The sequence below is a fragment of the Polypterus senegalus genome, chromosome 11, assembly GCF_016835505.1.
Source record: "Polypterus senegalus isolate Bchr_013 chromosome 11, ASM1683550v1, whole genome shotgun sequence".
Taxonomy (NCBI): Eukaryota; Metazoa; Chordata; class Cladistia; order Polypteriformes; family Polypteridae; genus Polypterus; species Polypterus senegalus.
Genome location: NC_053164.1, coordinates 113,031,716 through 113,048,427, shown reverse-complemented (window position 1 = coordinate 113,048,427; position 16,712 = coordinate 113,031,716). Strand labels below are relative to the sequence as shown.

General features: G+C 37.3%; 1 protein-coding gene across 5 annotated transcripts in view; it reads left to right on the top strand.

Annotated features, from left to right (window-relative positions):
* The window catches only part of fbxo7 (F-box protein 7), a 50,765-nt gene that overhangs the window by 13,964 nt on the left and 20,089 nt on the right, over nucleotides 1-16,712 (top strand). For 4 of the 5 annotated variants that reach the window (XM_039769495.1, XM_039769496.1, XM_039769497.1 and 1 more), the window contains 4 exons: nucleotides 7,687-7,942; nucleotides 12,883-13,113; nucleotides 13,692-13,845; nucleotides 15,243-15,329. In XM_039769495.1, coding sequence (XP_039625429.1) covers nucleotides 7,687-7,942; nucleotides 12,883-13,113; nucleotides 13,692-13,845; nucleotides 15,243-15,329 — 728 coding nt within the window. The remainder of the gene's footprint in view (nucleotides 1-7,686; nucleotides 7,943-12,882; nucleotides 13,114-13,691; nucleotides 13,846-15,242; nucleotides 15,330-16,712) is intronic. The other variant, XM_039769500.1, reaches the window with a different exon arrangement.

The following is a 16,712-nucleotide window of genomic DNA, read 5'->3' as shown; positions in this document are numbered from 1 at the left end:
CAGTTTCATCGATAAAATCACATCCAGCTTTTGAGAGTTTAAACATTCATAAACATCAAAGTGTCCACTACTGAAATCGTCACCTGTGAATCTAAGATGTTTAAGAGGCATTGGCGGTTGTCGAAAGGTGTAAAATATTTGGCCATTTCGGTACACTTGAAAGCGACAACCGAACAATTCAGCAGCAGCCATCAACTCACATGCAGAACCATAGGTGAAGGGCTTAAGCATTTCACTCTTATAGTGCTCCTTTGTAGTATAATTATCTCCTGTACCGTCATCAGTCCACACCTTGAACCTGTCCCAGTCATTCAATACATAAGACACAATGTTCCTCCGGGTATCAAGAGTGAGCCTGATATGACCGTGCAATATGTAACAAAGAGAATGGAAAAGGTAGGTGCCATCTCCGGGCATGGAAACCACTCGGTAAGTGACAGTTCTTTGATCGATGGTTATCACCTCAATAGACATGTTAATGGGGGTTGGAATGATAAAGGAAATGGGTACCTGAACAATGTAAAGTAAGTCTAAAATACCTACACAATAACTATAATTGTAATAAACAAACAATAAAACCATGGAGAAGCCGTGGATTAAACAAAAAAGGCTGTAGTTATCAGTAGGGAGACGTGAATCCCGTGGCGAAGCAAGGAAGGGAATGTAGAGACCGGAGCGACGGACGGCCTTATATAGGCAGGCAGCCAACAACATGGGAGGCGTTGGGATGGGGGACCCAACGCCACCTCACACGGTGACCGAGCTGCAGGCTATTGGACGTATATATGTACGTAAGTAGGATTCAGTTAGCGTTGGGAACCCGTGTAATTTCTTGAAGATGGGCCCATAAGTAACAAAGACTGTTGAAAAGTTCAATATGGCAGCTGACAGTGGCATCATACCACCGAAACAAGTACGAACATTGGTTTCGGTTAGTTCAGGGAAGCCGCCTAACAAATTTCGAGAAGATGGGGCCATAAATAAGAAAGTTCAACATGGTGGACGTTGTCGACCGTTATCGACCTTTATGATCGTTACGTGTAGAATTTCGAAATGTACCTTGCTTAACTTTTGTAAGTAAGCTGTAAGGAATACGCCTGCCAAATTTCAGCTTTCTACCTAGATGGGAAGTTGGAGAATTAGTGATGAGTCAGTGAGTGAGTGAGTCAGTCAGTCAGTCAGTGAGGGCTTTGCCTTTTATTAGTATAGATTTATTGCTACAATTATTTTCAGTTTCATCTAACGAGGGCCCCCATCAGGAACCAATGCAACCCACTAATACAAGTTTTGTTAGGGTAATTACTGAGATCTATATTGCTCTAAATTTTGTAACAGAAGTGCAGTGTTTCTCAACCTTGTTTCCAACACAAATGTCTTGGTGAATCGAGTGATTGAGCGCTATAATCAGGGGTGAGAGGATTCTCCTCGTTGGTGAACACAGCACAGATCAGTGGAGTATAATGATCTGCTGTAACCCACTACTGTTATAAACATTAGCAACTCGCAGTTCAACGGTAGCAGCCCGCGACTAACTCAGTTATTGAGAAAAGCTGCACAAAGGGGTTATTACATACTAAAAAAAAAACAGTTATTATTCTACGTATGTAAATATGGAGCTGCAAATAGCTAAAGGGTTTTGATTATAATACTCCAAAAATTTTTAAAGAAAATCTTTATATGAATAAAAACCTGTGTTTCACACTATTATCCTCCAAATAAAACACAGGAAAGTTTGGTGTTTTAGTAATTTCTCTCTTTAAAAAATGGATATTACAGTACATAACCAAGACATTTTACGATGCAACAGCCTGGAGTCAATTTTCTTTTGTGCCCCAATCTGTTAGCTATCATTGTACCAAGCTTAGATTTCATATTTCATAGCATAACAAAGTTATACTATTTGTTACAAGGTGTCCCCCTGTTTAGAAACATTTGGTGGCCCATTTAGTTTCTTATACTTAATCAATTTTTCAACACAAGCATTGCAGTTATATTATTATATTTTAGAAAAAAATATATATATGTGTGTATATATGTTATAATACATTTTGCTATAATATTAAGGTTAATGTCACTGTCTCTGTAAAACACTTTTAAAGGATTCATTCACATGTGCAAGCTAAGTTTGGCACACAGGGGCTAGTCTGCCAGCATTTAGAGAACCATTACTTTAGCAGTTTGAAGAATGAACAAACTGCAGTGTAAGCATGGTGCTATTATTGTATATTTTGGAGGTGGGGTTGAGTCTTTACTGTCCTTGTTTGGAGACCAGAGAGGACCAGCACATGGAGAAGACAGTATATAAGGCTTGGACTGCTGCCAAGACACTTTGAAGCTGATGGCCGGATGATGTTGCCTTCATCCGTCCCGAAAATCCTTTCAGCGTATTGACGAAAAATGGCAGACTGTATACATCAAGATCCGACCTGGTGTTGTCTGCTATAGCTTCCTTCGTCTGTAATGCCGCGTAAACCGTCATTAAAGAAAGCTAAGTATATATCTCTGATGTGATTTATAACCGCCGTAATCACTATGGGAGGGATATTGCCTTTTAATAACGTAGCTCTATATTTTTGGTTACTTAAAATGCCGCAATTTAAAAGAACTTATTCCAACAAGGGAGCTTTTGCTTCTAAAGGAAACAGTATACAGTATATAGTTATATGAAAAAGTTTGGGAACCCCTCTCAGCCTGCATAATTTACTCTACTTTCAACAAAAAAGATAACAGTGGTATGTCTTTCATTTCCTAGGAACACTGGGGTGTTTTCCGAACAAAGATTTTTAGTGAAGCAGTATTTAGTTGTATGAAATTAAATCAAATGTGAAAAACTGGCTGTGCAAAAAATTGGGTACCCTTGTAATTTTGCTGATATGAATGCATGTAACTGCTCAATACTGAATACTTGCAACACCAACTTGGTTGGATTAGCTTGTTAAGCCTTGAACATCATATACAGGTGTGTCCAATCATTAGAAAAGGTATTTAAGGTGGTCATTTGCAAGTTGTGCTTCCCTTTGACTCTCCTCTGAAGAGTGACAGCATGGGATCCTAAAAGCAACTCTCAAAAGATCTGAAAACAAAGATTGTTCAGTGTCATGATTTAGGGGAAGGCATAAAAAAGCTATCTCAGAGGTTTAAACTGTCAGTTTCAACTGTAAGGAATGTAATCAGGAAATGGAAGGCCACAGGCACTTGCTGTTAAACCCAGCAGGTCTGGCAGGCTGAGAAAAATACAGGAGCAGCATATGCGCAGGATTGTGAGAATGGTTACAGACAACCCACACATCACCTCCAAAGACCTGCAAGAACATCTTGCTGCAGATGGTGTATCTGTACATCGTTCTACAATTCAGCCCAATTTGCACAAAGAACATCTGTATGGCAGGGTAATGAAAAAGAAGCCATTTCTGCACTCATGCCACAAACAGCGTCGCTTGTTGTATGCAAATGCTCATTTAGACAAGCCAGATTAATTTTGGAACAAAGTGCTTTGGACTGTTGAGACAAAAATTGAGATATTTGATCATAACAAAAAGCACTTTGCTTGGTGGAAGAAGAACACCGCATTCCAGAAAAAACACTTGCTACCTACAGTCAAATTTGGCAGAGGTTTCATCATGCTGTGGGGCTGTGTGGCTAGTTCAGGGACTGGGGCCCTTGTTAAAGTCGAGGGTCGGATAAATTCAACCCAATATCAATAAATTCTTCAGGATAACGTTCAAGCATTAGTCACAAAGTTGAAGTTACGCAGGCGCTGGATATTTCAACAAGACAATGACCCAAAACACAGTTCGAAATCTACAAAGGCATTCATGCAGAGGGTGAAGTACAATGTTCTGGAATGGCCATCACAGTACCCTGACTTGAATATCATTGAAAATCTAATGGATGATTTGAAGCAGGCTGTCCATGCTCGGCAGCCATCAAATATAACTGAACTGGAGAAATTTTGTATGGAAGAATGGTCAAAAATACCTCCATCCAGAATCCAGACCCTCATCAAAGGCTATAGGAGACTCCTAGAGGCTTTTATATTTGCAAAAGGAGGCACAACTAAGTATTGATATAATATCTCTGTTGGGGTGCCCATATTTATGCACCTCTCTAATTTTGTTGTGATGCATATTGCATATTTTCTGTTAATCCAATAAACTTAATGTCACTGCTGAAATACAACTGTTTCCATAAGGCATGTCACATATTAAAAGGAAGTTGCTACTTGGAAAGCTCAGCCAATGATAAACAAAAATTTAAAGAATTAAGACGGGGGGTTCCCAAACGTTTTCATATGACTGATATATATAGACAATTAGAAACTATGTACGTATAATTATATAGTTTTGCAAACCTATGTCAGACTTTGAAACCATTTCTGTTTACCTCTAGACACAGAGCAACCTTACATTTTGTACAATGGATTGGGGTTGTAGCTGTGTTTGTCAAGGGTTTCCAAACCGTTCAATGCCAGCTACCGGACAAGCATTCCAGCACTAGTACGACTCGCCAAACAAAAAGACTCAACAGTCCCAATGTCTTCTTTTTAAAGATTTTAGAGAAATTCAAAGACAACAATTTACACAAAAAGTAAGGGAAAAATACACACAAAAAGGGGGAAAAGCAAGACTTATAATATTCTACACGAGGATTAAGTATCTAAGTTACATTTCTTAAGGTGTCTATATGTTATCTCATTCACCACAACAATGTACTTAATGGCCCTTAATGCCTATTCTGTCTACAGTTCATGTTTCTTTCTAGCCGTCTAACTTCAGTCTAAGGGCTCTTCTATTGTCACCCAGAGCTAATATTATGAACATACCATATTCTTTCATTTACAGAGGTTTAAACTGAATCTTCCATTATCTATGTTATGTTTTCTATGTTATGTTCAATTTCAAAACTGAGCAAATTTGGATAAATTTACCATTAACATTAAATTCTAGGATTTGGTTCTTAGAGGGGGTTTGTGCTACAGTTCACACATCTCTTTCTGCCTTCTGTTGCAGTTACCCCACAAAGGTTTAGTGTGTTTTATTTAAACTTTTCTCTTACATTTAGAATTAGCTAACTACATCCAGCTTCTTGCACTGCTGTGGACAATGCCTTTCTTCACAGCCATGGACAGTGCACACACATACACCTACACCAATCACAGAGGGGCCAATGCAGAGCGTCCAGTCAACCTATCAGCACAATTTTGGTATCCAAATCAAAAACTGACATACTCACACCAGTGGAGTAGAATAGTGATGTTTAATTGAAAGGGTTGGGGGGGACTGGGGGGAAGTATCCCATGTGAAACAGTGAGCAACATGGTTGGCACAATTCAAATACATTCCATTGAACAGCGGTCTCCTGTGACACTGCAAGAACACTGCACAGCAAACTAACGTAAGGAGAACTAAATGTCAGTTGAACCCATGATGCTTGAACTGTAAAATGGTACACCACAATGCTTCAAAGTTCTACTATAAACAGTAGTTGCTAATCAAAGTGTAGCATTGAGTCCTTCAGCAAATGCATCTTTCTCAATAGAGTCAGAAGTGTGACTCAAGACCTTTATATTCCATATCATTAGCATTCTGTAACTTTTCTAGGACTCACTCAATCGTATGTTTTCTTTTTTGAAGAAGACAAACTTCAAATCTTATTGTTAATCAACCAAACAAACTCCATGCATTCTCACAGAAGCTTTGTGCATAAAAGTACATAGAACACAGTTTGTTTCCTGCACTTTATGCACCACTGTCACATGTAATATGAATGACCAATCATAGACAGCTATGCATCATTGGAATGCTCTGAACCTCAGATATCCAGTGGTAATGAGCCTTTCATTGTATGTGGCTCAATGTAGGTGAGATCTTTGATAAAAGCAACTTGACTCAGCTGTGAGGCGCCACTCTGTTTGGCATACACTGCACATGTGCAAAACACACACTTTACTAATGAATGAGCATAGACCACTTGATAACTAGGGATCCTTTGAACAATCAGCCGCCAATCTAAATTGGCCAATTTTCACTAAAAAAGACTTGATTGGTCATCGGTAAATTGGCCAATTAACAAAAGCTGATCTTTTCAGTCCCTGCTTTTCTAAGCTGTATGGGAATTTAGTTCTAGTGCTCCTTTATGCAAGGTATTATGGTAGTTGAGCCAGTGTGCCTCTTTTTTTTTTTGGTAGCAAACTTCCTGCAGTGTAAAGTGCGGCAAGTGGAAGCTTGTTTTATCAGAGAGCTTAGCCATTACGTTAAAGAAAGTGGAGTAATAAACGGAGAAAACTGAATCGGAGAAGAGAACTAGACAAATGGCAAGAGAAAGTACTTTAATGAATTCACACCTTTTTGTTTTGTCCTTTAAATTAAAGAAAACACACTGTTTCAGTTTGGATAGCGAGATCATTTTAAGTGCAGCAGCTTACATTTTTAATTGAAAAAAGAAAAGAAGAACTTGAAATTGCTGCTTAGTAAACCAAAGGCATATTAGCTTAACAGCAAAATGCATCTTTTTTACTTATAAATTTGTTAAGCATGTTAGTTTTGTGTCTTCTTGATGAACAAGTTATGAACATCTGAAGCATTTTGAGGCTTTTTTTAAAGATTTGTATTGTGTTTATTATTTATTACTTTGTGTCATGTAGTATACATTTTGGTAAGGAGTGAGTACTGTAGAATTAAAATGGTGATCCATATTTATAATTACACATCAAGAATTATGAATGTCGAGCTGATACACTTAAGAAAAAACAGACCTGTATAAATGTAGTAAATGTATGTTTTTTGACCGCAAATAAAGCTGTAGTGCAATTAGTGATTAAAACCTGTAAGTTCAGGTATATTTACATTTAAACAGCATTTAATTGCTGATATTAATGAATTGATTGTGTGAGAATATATATATTTTTATTTTTTTTGTTAGACAAATGGTGAAAACTACTTTTTTAAATTAAGCCTTGTTTCAGATAGGTACATTACAGAAAAAAAAAACCAATATGACAGCTTATAATTTAAAAAAGGATTTTATTTTCTCTTATGCCATATGTATTATGTATTTTGTGCATAATTTATTATTTAAAGTATGTATTTTAAGGAAATTTTATTTATATTAGTATTTTTCTAGTCACTTAACAAAAGCCTACAGAATTTCATTTTGTTAATAAAAACTAAACAGTTAACATGTGGTCTCTAGTTTAATCATAAAAATACCAAAGGTTTCACTTTATTAGAGAACAGAAGGCTTGTATGCGCCTGGTTATACAGAAGCTTAGTGTATAACGTTTTTTAAAGGGATAAAGATAAAACAAATTGGAATTGGGCAATCAAGTATCATGAAATCGGTGATTGGTAGTGGCCTTAAAAAACCTGATCGGAGCATCCCTAATGGAAACTTATGATTTGGTTTGAAAGAAGACATTCATGTTTATGTAAAATACCATTATTGCTTTTAATTCATTATGGGTTTATTACAACATACACAACTTTGAAATACGGTATTGCCTTCACTGGAGGAACACCTCGTGCATATGTGGCTATAGTGAAACTGGGCCCTCGCTTCATTTATGAAATGTCGTAGCTTTTGTCTTGGAGAAGCGTCTAGCTTTGTTTGCCTACTTTTTGCAGTTAGCATTTGCTCCAGTTGTACTCTTTTGTAGTAGTTTGTGCAAGCTTGATTTTTCTTTTTCAGCTCTGACACCGAGTTTGGTCTGTCATTGAATGGAAAAGAACCTTTGACGGAGACTCATTTACCATTAGCAGAATGTGAAATTGTTCAAGGGGATTTGATCTCTGTGATTTTAGCAGACCACGGCAGTTCTTCAGTCCCAGCTCAAGATCAGAATAACTCTCAACTTAGAGGGAGCGCAGTATCAGACCAGCAAAATGACTTGTGTATGGAATCAACAAGTCAAAACAGAAAGTATAACCTGCACAGTGATGGTCTTGTAAGTAATGAGCTGAGTTTTATTACTTTTTTTTCTAATGAAATAGTGATGAACTTTGTGTCTCCTGTAAAATTTGTTCTTTATAAAGTTTATTTGTTTGTAATTTGCAGATTTGATAAATCAAACAGTGTTAAGCCACAAGGGCATTAATACTAAGTTTTAATAATGTGGAAAGTTTAGTTAAATGTGTAATTGTATTCATAAGAATTACTTATGAATGCTTGGAAATTCAGTTTTCTCTGTCCGGCACATCTGACTCACTGGTATGAGAAAAGCCTCACATATGACACAGTATGTCTAATTATGAAAGCTTTTTGGGGTTCTCCCCTATTTTTGCTCATTAGAACTGAATAACCATAATTGTTTGCCTCCTATTTTGTGCAGAAAATTATACCATTATGATAAAGCTTAAACCAGCAGGTGTTTTCAACAAAAATGATCAGAAGGACTTGAAATTTTGCATGCCACATCAACCAATCCCAAGGTTCATCCCCATAATGGAATTGGAGGAATAACTCCTTCTCACAAAAGTTTAAAAAAATTGGGATCGGTAAGGCGTGTAGCATGTTGTCTTATGCAATTGCAAAGTTGCCGATCACAAATATGATATTTCTGATACAGTGATCCCTCCTTGATCGCGGGGGTTGCGTTCCAGAACCCCCCGCGATAGGTGAAAATCCGCGAAGTAGAAACCATATGTTTGTATGGTTATTTTCATATATTTTAAGCCCTTATAAACTCTCCCACACTGTTTATAAATATTCTCCGCACAGTTATACAGTAAACCCTCGTTTATCGCGGTTAATCCGCTGCAGACAGATAAATGAATTTCTACGAAGTAGGATTCTTTATTTATAAATCTAATATTTTCGCATTTAGAGCATTGAAAACATGTTTACGACCTTCTAAATACGTTTTTTAACATTATTAGAGCCCTCTAGACATGAAGTAACTCCCTTTAGTCAAAAGTTTAAACTGTGCTCCATGACAAGACAGAGATGACAGTTCTTTCTCACAATTAAAAGAATGCAAACATATCTTCCTTTTCAAGGTGCGCGTCAGCGAGAGAGAGTAAAGTAAACAATCAAAAATCAATAGGGCCGTTGTGCTTTTAAGTAAACAAAGCACCACAATAAAGCAGCTGCAATGAAAGGATCAATGTGAAGTTAGCCTTTCAGCATTTTTTTTCTGGAGCGTCCGTATCTTCTAAGCAAACAGCCTCTGTGCAAACAGCCCCTCTGCTCACACCCCCTCCGTCAGGAGCAGAGAATGTCAGAGAGAGTGAGAGAGAGAGAGAAAAGCAAACAATCAAAAATCAATAAGGGCTGTTAGAGCTTTTAAGTGTGCAAAGCACCGCGAGGGAAGCATATCGTATATAATTGAGGAGTTTTATTTAATACGTAATACGTGCTCTTATTGGGTAGCTTCTCAGCCATCTTGCAGTAGCGTCCCTTGTATGAAATCAACTGGGCAAACAAACTGAGGAAGCATGTACCATAAATTAAAAGACCCATTGTCAGCAGAAATCCACGAACCAGCGGAAAATTCGTGATATATATTTAGATATGCTTACATTTAAAATCCGTGATGGAGTGAAGCCGCGAAAGTCGAAGCGCGATATAGCGAGGGATCACTGTATTTGATTGCTTACTAGTGGTCCTAGCCCTCCAAGTGCCAATACTAGGTTAGATCAGGTCAAGTCAGGTTGGGGAGCATGCATAGGTACCGTAGGTTGCTGCACCCACCATACGGTGAAACAAATTGGGGTCCTGGTTGGCAACTCCCCAGGCAGACACATAGACGATCATATCCGGGGGTAGGACTGGACCATTTGCCGCAGCCAGGTGTTATGTGGGAGTCCCCTTGGCCTGATCGAGAAACCTGGGTCCTAAACAATGAGGATCCTGTGATCCAGATCACTCTCGGAGAATTGTGCCTCATGTCAGTAGTGCCATAACTGACGCTCCCTCACAATTCAGGTAACGTGCCTCATTTGGGACACTGTTACCAACCGCTCATTCGACACAAGATCACACCAGCGGTACTCAAGGATTCTCTGAAGAGTCCAGTCTTCGTCTTAGGCCACTGGATAGCATCCGTGTTTTGCAACCATATAGCAAAACGTGAAGTACCAGGACTCTAAAGACTTGGATCTTCATCCTATTGCAAAGATATCAGGAGTGCCACACAATCCTTTTCAGAGACCTCATGAAACCCCAGTGCTCTCCCAGTCCGTCTGTTGACTTCATAGGAAGAGTCACCAGAGACATGAATGTCACTGCCAAGGTAAGTAAACCTCTCGACAAGGTCAACATTCTCTCCGCAGGCAGACACACTGCCGATGGCTGTGCCTAATAGATCATTAAAGGCCTGGATCTTTGTTTTTATCCAGGATACTCGCAAGCCCAGACACTCAGACTCCTCACTCAGTCTCTCGAGTGCTCCGATCAGAGCCTCCATTGACTCCACGAAGATCACAGCATCGTCAGCAACGTCAAAATCAGTGAATCCTTCTTCACTAACAGATGCCTCCACAGCCGCTGGACCCTACAACCCTGCCCCTCACCCAGTCCACTCCCAGGAGGTTGAAAATGACAAAGTTCAATTATAAACATATGGGGTAGCATTTTTGACTATTTCAAGGTCGATGATTTACAAATATAATTTTTTTTGATTTCTGAACCTTTAAAAGGGGTCTAGCCCTCTATGGACTCAATCAGAGGATACAAAAATTACAAAATTCTCTTACAATTTGGAATATTTAGACTTTTAAAATATAAATTAAAGAATACATTTTAATATTTCAAATATTTGTCATAACTATTCTTGTCTTATATGTATTTCTATCTCATGTAGTAAATCATTACATTTGTTATGAACCCTCTGAATTAGGTGGCTTATGCTAATGCGGGCTTTTTATAGATGATTTCTGGACAACAGACAAGTATTTAACTGTCTTAGGATAAAGCTCCACTATCGTAATTCACAAAATAGTTTTTACCCTTCAGGGTTGTTAAAAAAAAATTGATACTATTATCAAGACCCTATATAATGTATATTACTAACTACTCTGCACTAATTACCATTGAAGGGAATTTTACAAGTGTAGGTCTCTATCTATAATGAATTTGAAGCATAGGCAGGTTAAGTCCCAGAGATTCAAAAACAGAGTGGGGAAAAAACAAACAAGTTTACTTAATGATGTGTTATTCCATGTTATTGTTCATTACATAATGAAAAGTATTTTTAACATATTTAAAAATATGCACGCAAGTAGTTTACTAGGACAGGACAGGAATTGGTGGTTGGTATGTTTGACAGAGACAGTACTGCTGCCAATAAATTATTCCATCCTGGGTTGCTCATGTCCTAGTAGGCATCTTGAGGGAGGCAAGAACAGTCCCTGGACGGAGTGCCAGTTCGTTGCTACCGCTGCACCACCGTGTCCCCACATGATTAATACATGCTTTAATGCATTTCTTCATGAAAATGATATCAAGTATACATCTTAGTATTCTAAAATGTTCAGAGAGCTGTAGTATCATGAATGTAATGTTTTCTGTGTGGCAATCACTGCCTGCGCGCTCTTGTTGGTGTAAGAGAAAGTCCATGGAGAAAGCACGTAGCTATTCACGACTGGGTCGAGGAACACTTGGAATGGAGTTACGATGGGATTTGAGAAACTCTAGTAAATTAAACATCGATTTTAAGATGAAGTTTATGATGTTGTACTGTAATGACAAAATACACTATGAGATTAAAGTCGAAAGTTCGAGATTAAGTCAACATTTCGACTTTAATCCTAACACAGACCTTTTTTCTTTTTCACTGTGTCACCTTTTTTTTCCCTTCTCTGTGGCCTTGATACACTACCGTATGACACTCAGACACTCAACTTTTCACATGAACTTTGACATCTTACCACTTCTTTTTTTATTTTGGGCACTGTACAGCATTCTGAACTTGAACGTTTGAGTTGCACTCCATCAATTTCCTTCTGTTGCTCAGTCATACCAGTCTAATCCATCAAATTGTACATTTTCCTTGCCTTCACTTCACTGAGTAGGGCCTCCTCTTTGCATTCAGTGAAATTCTTTTTTTATATGTGTTTTACCATTGTCTTTTAGCAAAACTGAATGGAAGGGGCTATTTATATTGATTTGCATATTGAAATATGCTAAATTCTGGGAGGAGTCAGGGTGGGGCTATATGCATATGCAAAGGTTCACGTTGTGTGAAAATTTGCTTAGGCACAGTTTTATGATTTTTTTTTTTTTTTTGTGCCAACACACATTTCTGTTTTTGTCTGTATGCCATGTTTTAGTGTGAATTTCATGCACACCATTATACATGAGGCCCCTTGTGTGCTTGTCTATTATCCTGACTTTGGCTTTGAAATTAGTAAACTGAACTTTCCAACTCAGCTTACTGAAAACGTTATAAAATGGGAGCCCTTTGACTGGAGAAGCATTCTTTCCAGCTATCTTTTAGGCTTTATAGATATTTTATAAACATTTTTTCAGTCTAGTACACAAAAACATGTCTTAAACCACGCTTAATCTACTTTCACTCCTGTATTACCTTTGAATATTATGCACACGAGTTTTCATTTCATGATATCCTCATATTGTATTTAAGATGTGTTTAGTAATACTTTGCCAAGAATTATATAAAGTTCTTATTGTACTTGACAAAATCCTTGTTTTGTTAGTATGTGTTCTGTGTAATTGTGTTATTGAAATTTTAGTTTAAATGTAATTTAATTATGTACACTCAAACTAAAGGACTTATGCCACTGCATTGAAGGTTTCTTGTTTTGCTTACAAAGTTGAGCATGAAACTGAAAGTTAGTAACCTGCTGCTATATTTATTTTTACAGCTAGGCTCTTTGCACTTGTGGACGACTGTTCATTAATGTTTCCATCTTACGGTTTCTGCAGGAATACACAGGAGATATTTCCACAGAAATGGAACTTGCCCCTGACATGGCTGATCAGGAAGGAGAAGCTGGATTGTTCAGTCCTGGGCCTATGCTCTGCAGTGAAGCTGAAGATGGACAAATTCCACATTCTTTAGAGACACTGTATTACGCATCAGGATGCAGTAATCCCTGTGATGCTGTTGTGGTAGTTATACATCTGTTGATGCTGGAAATGGGGTATGAACCTCAGGTAACACAACTGATTTATTTAATTATTTTCCAGCTAACCTGTGCTATATTCTTTGTTAGTAGACCCAGGTATCCACTATAATGAATAAAACATTAGATGGAAAAAGGTTTTGTCCCATCACAGTATTGTGGGACTTGTTGCCAAGCAAAATAATCACCTCCCTGATAAATAACTTGTGATCTGTCTTACTTACCAGAAGATATTTTGGGTTATTTTGAAAGATATAGAAAACTGTGTTGTGTCATCAGCTTATGGCCTGGGCAGTTATTGTACTCTCAACTGAGGTGATACATGCAATACTGTGCTTCATAAAACGGGATTTGTCTGTATGTCAACCACAGATTTAGTTTCTGACATTTGTTTTATTAGAAAACACTTTGTTCTGTAAAATTTGATTATTTCACTTTTTTATCAGAAAGTAAAGTGAAAAGAGAATAACTTTTATGCATTACCTTAGTGATTTAAAGTATTGTGCTGACAAGTAAAGGTTGAAGAACTCAAGATTTTCAGAAATAAAGAAACAAATGTTGCTGAAGTACAACATTGACATTTTTGCACATTGTTGTTATTTGTCATAGCAGTTTTCAAATCTGCCTGCACAGAAGACTACTCAGATGCCTAATGGATGGAAAGCAGGTGAAATTTACAAGTTTGAGTATCTTCATGCACTGTGTGAGGGAAGTTCTACTCTTTTAATTGCAGTTCCCATGGGAAGGTTCATTGTTGTTAATGGTAAGTAAAATTCATGTCGGTGTTTTTTGCTCTGATTTTAAATGAGATTGAGCTTCAAAGCTTGAGGGAGGTTACTGTTTGCATCACAGGTTAATAAACATGCATAGAACCTCATAGCAGAAATAAATCTTCAAGTTGATTAGAACGTTTGTATTTAATCAATTTGTGTTAGTTTTGATAATGACAGTGTTGTAGCTATTTAAGGCAACTTATTGCAACCTCTTTGTACACCTTTGTAAGACTGGGAAACATTCAAATGGTTTAAAATATGTGTTAGAATTTGCCTTTGATTAAAAACATATTTACATGTTTCTTTGTCACATTGTGAGAGGCAAAGCCTTCTGTAAAAACAGTTGAATTTTTTTTTGTTTAGCTTTAGGCTTCCAATTTCTATGTTCTTTATAATGCTCTTACTATATATTTATTTTTAACCTGTTTTAAGTTTTACGTAATGAAATGTAAAATGGTTTAGGTGATTGGAAAACTTTAAATACATATATTTAAGGCTTAAGATAAGCAGATGATGTACTATTTCTTTGGTTTATTTTAAATTTCTCTTGAATGCTAAATGTGAAAGATGTTTAAATGAATACTCCACCCAAAAATTACAATTTTAAAATATGTTAGTTACCCTTTGTTGTTTGTATTGATGGCCGATAAAAAATGTTAATCTCATGTTTTCATGGAGAATGGAGAATGCAGAACACAAAGTTTATGATACAGTGGGTTTCACTGGAGGCCCACCAGAGGTGAGCGCTTAACAACATCAAAAAATATTAAAACCTCCATGAAAAAAATCTTCTACTCAAGCCATGTTGCATAATCCACATGTTAGCTGTCCAGTTGTGTGCTTACAACACTCAGATCACATGTATTATTTTCTAAATGTTTATTAAATAAATACTTGAGGAAAATCAGAGTAGCGCACAAAGAATAAACACATTGAAATGGCATTAAGCTTTGGGATTGAAGACCCACCTCTCCTGTTTGTCATTGGTCAAAAGTACTGTCTTGAATTCAAAAGCTCAATCCCATTTGAACACGAGTAACATTTTTTCATGGAAGTTTTAATATTTTTTCTTAAATGTTTTGTGACCGCTGTTCTACATAGAAACATGAGATTAAAAATGTTTCTCAGTCATCAGTACAAACAGCATGGGGCAAGTGACACACACACACACACACACAATATTTTTGAGTGGAGCGTTCTTTTATTAAAGTGTATTAATACAATGTAATTGTGATAACGACCCAAAGTGTTTTAGATTGAGTCATATGTGTGACTTTCTTTTTACAAAACATTTTTTGGAATATTTGATAAAGGGACAGTTATTTGAGAATATAAAGTTTTCTTAATAAAAAATAGCTTCTGTTACAATTTCTACATTTTTTTGCAGCTACACAGAAAAAGAATGGCAAGTTCATTGTTTCAATGAAAAAGACCTTGCTAAATCCATTGTCATATATAAATGGAACAGGAAATGGTGAGGAATTATGACATTTCTATATATATATATATATATACAGTATATATATATTTCCTGTATTATCAATACTTATTCCAGCTATTATTGTTACTTTAAATGGGGAATTGAAAGTGGGCAGTAGACATTTGTTAAAAAAAGACTTATTTTTATGTTGAAGACATCTGCAAGAGAAAGAAAATTACTTTTGGACAGGTTTACTATCAGAAATTCAGGCATAGATTTAAAATTAAATGAACCTATTGTTCTCATGTTTTAGTAAATTAACAAAAACAATTAAAAACACAATAGAAAAACTAACACATATCCCAAAAAATGGGATACTATAAATACTATACTATATAATGACTTTAAATAACAAAATGTTTTGCTGAACTGTATAATGCGGTAATAAATCACACATTTGGTACTGTACGTTTGATCACTATACAGCTACTATAGATTAAAAGTATGTCATCCTTTAGATGTATTTGGTTAATTTTGATTAAAAGAAAGTGATTCTCGTTCCTATTCTCATTTCTTGTGTACATCACAGTTGCACAACACTGTTGCTCCAACTACAGTCTTGGATTCAAAATTGCCTCTTTATTAACAAAATTTCCTCGTACAGGTTTCTTCCTTGGCAACAATTCAAACAGCGCAGTTCTTTTCCTTACCCTTTCCTTTCCTTTATTTACACCTCCCCTCACTCGTCCAGGCAAGTTGTGTCCTATTCCTCCCGAGTCCAACGGCCAGAATGATGTGAGGTGACTCCTTTTGTGCAGGACCCAAGAGTACTTCTGATGTCAGGATTCTGCACGGAGGAAGCACCTCTGAGTCCGGCAGATGCACCCCCTAAAGTAGGGACAGCCATTCCTTGCAGCCCCCTCCTAGTGGCACTCACAGAACCCAGAATGGTTTCCACATGGGACTACAGCTCCCAGTATGCCTTGCAGGTTTGTGTATGGGTACACTGACCCAAGAATACTACCACCCAGCTTGCCGGGAGAGCATAAAGTCTTGGAAGGCTGCCTCCCTATGTCCCTCCACCCTCAGGCCACCTGGCAAGGGAAGACTATTCTGTTGAACCCTGCTGGGATGCCAGTTCATCAATTTGCGTTTCCATATTGGCATGGCATTCCCCTCTCTTGTGTAAGATAGGGAACCCCTTGCCTCTGACCACCCATTATGCTGACCTCCCTGCAAGGTAGAGGGAGATGGGTCATGCCAGCAGGGATGCCAATCCATCCCCATCATCTGCTGCAATCATATATTAAGTGTAGGTAACTCTAAAGTAAACATTGATAGGCATGAAACTCTGAAGTGAATTAACAACTGTAAGTGTTCCCCATATTTTGTCTTTTTAAATAACTAGACAAAATAACTCTCTGTGCAATCCGTAAA